At 43.9% G+C, this 4537-nt stretch overlaps 1 protein-coding gene across 2 annotated transcripts in view; it reads left to right on the forward strand.

The window, feature by feature from the left end:
* Positions 1-4531, forward strand: part of galnt1 (UDP-N-acetyl-alpha-D-galactosamine:polypeptide N-acetylgalactosaminyltransferase 1) — a 35928-nt gene extending 31397 nt beyond the window's left edge. For both annotated transcript variants that reach the window (XM_035672405.1, XM_035672406.1), the window contains 4 exons: positions 2298-2437; positions 2601-2699; positions 2854-2988; positions 3950-4531. In XM_035672405.1, coding sequence (XP_035528298.1) covers positions 2298-2437; positions 2601-2699; positions 2854-2988; positions 3950-4096 — 521 coding nt within the window. In that variant the 3' untranslated portion in view covers positions 4097-4531. The remainder of the gene's footprint in view (positions 1-2297; positions 2438-2600; positions 2700-2853; positions 2989-3949) is intronic.
* The last annotated feature ends 6 nt before the right edge of the window (positions 4532-4537 follow it).

The raw sequence follows: 4537 nt of genomic DNA on the forward strand, positions 1-4537 counted from the left end.
GAACATGCGCCATTTGTTAAAATCGCATTACAAGCGTTGTTGTGCTGAGTTTGTACTTGACATGCACCTAGCAACCCAAACCTATCATCCTATCCCTCGCATTTGACACACGTCTAGACATCAATCCCCCCGAGCAATCCACCCCTACGCAGCGAGTTAACGTCCTCTTCTGTGCCCAACTGAAAGTAACTTAGCAAAAGGACAAGACTCCATCAGTCTTGCACCTCAAAAAATTCACTACCACAAACGACAGAACGTGTTTCGGGGCCATACTAACACTCGCTTTATACAAATAACAGCAAACGCGTTTCGTATCTAAACACACACAGTGAGTCGCGGACATATTGTGCAGCGAGCATTCGAAAGACGCGTTTAACAGCTGCTGACACGAGCCAACGCACTATCTCACACGCAGAGGTACCCGTTCACAGCACGCTTCTCTACTTAGGGATGTTGTTGGTTTTTCACATTTGGTGGTACCTAGACAGCTTGATGATGCAGATCTGTGATGTTGTCTAATGGTCGTAGCTGTCTGTCTTGTTGGTGAAGTCATTGCTAGATGTCGTTAGTAGGTCACGATGGAAAGTAGCAATGCCGCCACCACTCAGCCCCTTTTAATGATCCCTGTGGCACTGTTGGGTGTCAACCAGCGTGCAAATATAGTCACAACACCCTGTCACGGACTCCAGGTTATGGGTATGCGATAGGAATCACTAACTGCCACGACGAGATTTCAACGATGCCTCCAGTCGAACCTGCGAAGCACTGAGAACCATGGCGATTACTTGCCCCTGAGGCGGCGCACACGCACTACATCACCACACACACACAACACACACACACACACACACACACACAACAACCAACCACACACACACACACACACACACACACACTGTGTGTGTGCGTGTGTGCGCCCAGGCAAGTATGCATGTATGTGCTCATGCGTGGAGGTTAATCTCTGTGGCAGTTGTGATCTATCCATTAACCTGGTGACAGTGTGATATTGCAGTGGTGACCCAACAGTGCGGGACAGGGGGCGGCGAGTAATTTCACGCTACTAAGCATCTATTGACTCACACAAACACACACACACACACACACATTCACACAAGCTGGCAGAGACAACCAAAAGTAAACCAAAACTCCCTAAGTAGAGAATATTTTTATTTATAATATATTTAGCACTTAACTTTGATCTCGCTCACAAACTCGCTCACTTTTGTTTAGTAGAACGTTCTGTTATTGTCAAACCAGTTCTAAATATGCCAAACACGTCAGCCGTATTTGGTTTGGGAGGGATATTTTTTAGTCAAAACTGATGAGTCTGTCCTTTTCTAAGTTACTTTCAGTTGGCACAGAAGACGTTAACGGTAGCGGTTGCTCGGCGGAGTTATTCTAACGTTGTCAATCGAGGAAATAGGTTGGTTCAGGGGTCATGTAAGTCAACTCACAACAACCTGTACAGCTTATGGCCATTTCCGTGGCCATGTGTCTATCGTTGCTATTTATCTAGCAAAGGCACAGGAAGAAGTCATCCACATTTTTACCCACAAAGCTTTGATTGTCTGTGTTTCCACCTGGGGAAACACAACACTAGACGGTTTGGAATCACTAAAACAAGACAGCAATTCAGAGACCTGCAGCCAGGCTGTACAACACATTAGAGTGCCTGTTCCCTGCTCTTCCAGTCAGGAGAGCTGCTGTTATAGCTCACTCAATGGTTAGTCTGACCCTGCACATCCTATAAAAAATGGAGCATGAGATTCCTCACACTCATCATCAGTGGAGGAGTAGGAGGCAGGTACTCCAACGTGGGTGAACCAACACATCTGCTATCTGAGTGTTTAGGACATATTGAGCCAACTCGTACATCATTACTGACAACGAAGAAGTGGATTATCCCTGCCCGGCTGCTTTGAAATTTTAAAGTAGGGGTTGTTGGGGTTTTTTTATTTTTTCAGTCATGCATTCAGCCGACTACAGCTGCTGACCTCTGCAAAGGAGCAGTCTCCACCTAGCATATAGAGGTCTCATATTCAATAGTGTCACTTCAACATTAGGCTTTTTTAGGTACTTGACCATCAGATAAGTGAGCTCTGCAATTCAATGATACTAGTTTTCTGAGTTTGGGTGCTTGAAATCAATGTATGGCCTTGTTCTACTTTACCAACGAGACCCTTTAAATAATGCAGCTTGAACACGCTTTCAACAGACACTTGGCTGTGTGAATGTTGTTTGGTGTAAAAGTACTAACACTGACCTTCATGTTAATGTGTGTGTGTGTGTGTGTCCAGGTGTGACTAAAGTGGACTACGGTGACATCACGTCTCGTTCAGCTCTGAGACAAAAGCTTCAATGTAAACCCTTCAGTTGGTACTTGGAGAACGTCTACCCTGACTCCCAGATCCCGAGGCACTACTACTCCCTGGGAGAGGTACGATCATTCTCACACACACACACACACACACACACACAGATGCATCTTACGAGTCACTGCCTTGCTGAAATCCAAGCAGACATAACAAATCTGAATCTTATTTCAATTAAAGGGTGATGGTGTTTTCTTAATGTGCTTTCTGCGTGTGAATTCTGTTCAGATCCGTAACGTGGAGACCAACCAGTGCCTGGACAACATGGCCCGCAAGGAGAATGAAAAAGTCGGCATTTTCAACTGTCATGGCATGGGAGGCAACCAGGTATCTGAGAACCAAGACAATGAAACACTGTTTGCCACAGTTATATTATGGTCCTCCCTCGTAGCAATCATGAAAGAAAGAAGCCCAAGTAAGAATGTGCAAAAGATGAAAGAGATTAGTTTTAAAATGTGAAACCTGTTTGCGTGACGTGCAGGTTTTCTCCTACACGGCCAATAAGGAGATCAGGACAGACGACCTGTGTCTAGACGTGTCCAAACTAAATGGACCCGTCATGATGCTCAAGTGCCATCACCTCAAAGGCAACCAGCTCTGGGAGTACGACCCTGTGGTGAGTGGAAGAAATAATGAAAATGTACATGTTACATTTCCCCACGGGGATTATTAAAGTATTTCTGATTCTGATTCTGGGTTAGCGGTATATGCAGGGAAATAATGAATGCATTATTAGAGTAAATGTACACAAGCTAACACACAGAGGGTTCTCACGCAGGTCTCGAAACGTACAGAAAATTGAGAGTTCATTTAAACCAGAAAAGCCTGGAAAGTTGTATATTTTCGAGGTTCATCGTGTGTTTTTTTCTATTTGAAATATAATAAATAAAACAAGACGGATGAAATGAAAACAGTGAAGTTGACAAAAAGCAATAAAACAAACAATAAAGCAGCTTAAAAAGAAACCTTTTCTCAGTTTTCACCAACAAATACCCTCATTTATCAAAAGAAGATGGTTGGTCTGAACTGATTTTTTTACTTTGATTTCATATCCCTTTTCATCCAAAGGTTTCACTGTTCCTGTTGCCAAGACAGTTTACTGTAAACGGCTCAATGCATCCAATAATAGAAAATGAAGAGAGATTAAGGAAAAACACAAATGAAATGCAGATTATTCACCAAATGTTCTTTAACTTTAAATAAAAAGGAACACAAATGAATTCCTAGATTTGTTTTAAACTGAAAATAACAAATTCAGCATATCACTGATTCACGTATGACAGCACATATATAAGACCAGCTGTCATTTCAGTTAGTGCGTTATTTATTGTCTTCAGGTTTATTCGTTGACACGTTACCCAACTCAACCACAGCCGGCCTCACACTGAACTAAGCCAAAAATAAACATAGAACATAGCATTCTGAAATTGAGAATACGAGCATCCTTGTCTACAGATATATTATTTGAATAGATATTTATTTACGTGCCCTTGTGAATTTAAATGAACCAATAAAAGACATCGATTTGCATCCTCTCACACACACACACTCTCTCTGTGTGTTTCCCTGCCGTGCAGAAGCTGACCCTGATCCACGTCAACAGCAACCAGTGTCTGGACAAGGCCAGCGAGGAGGACAGCCAGGTCCCCAGCGTCAGAGACTGCACACACACACGCTCCCAACAGTGGCTACTCCGCAACGTCACACTACCAGAGGTCTTCTGACCACGCTCCACACTCCTCACAAACACACACACTCACACACACAGCGGCCCAGAGTAAGCAATCAGGGGAACAGACGGTGTTTATTAAAATTGGGCACCAGGAAAGGAAAGACTTCCCATGAGGGGATTTGGGAAGAGAGGAGGACGGATTGGACGGTACTACCTCTGCCACAAATCAGAGGAAGGAGTGTGTTTGACCCTCCTCAGAGCGAGACGCGACGAAAAACTCCCTCTAGGAGACGATGGCTGTTTGTTTTTACGTTCATTTTGTTGTTTTAAAGAGATTTTAACCACAGAGAGTGACTTGCTTCTGGGCGTGGATATGAGACTGGTGGAGTCGAGGTTCTGCACTCACAGCTTCCCTGGACATAGCAGTCCACCCCTCAACTCATCACTTAACGTTTACTGACTGCCTCTTGTGAGAGAGTGTGTGCACTCATTT

This window comes from Morone saxatilis, unplaced genomic scaffold (assembly GCF_004916995.1).
Source record: "Morone saxatilis isolate NCDOM2014 unplaced genomic scaffold, NCSU_SB_2.0 Contig24, whole genome shotgun sequence".
NCBI lineage: Eukaryota > Metazoa > Chordata > Actinopteri > Moronidae > Morone > Morone saxatilis.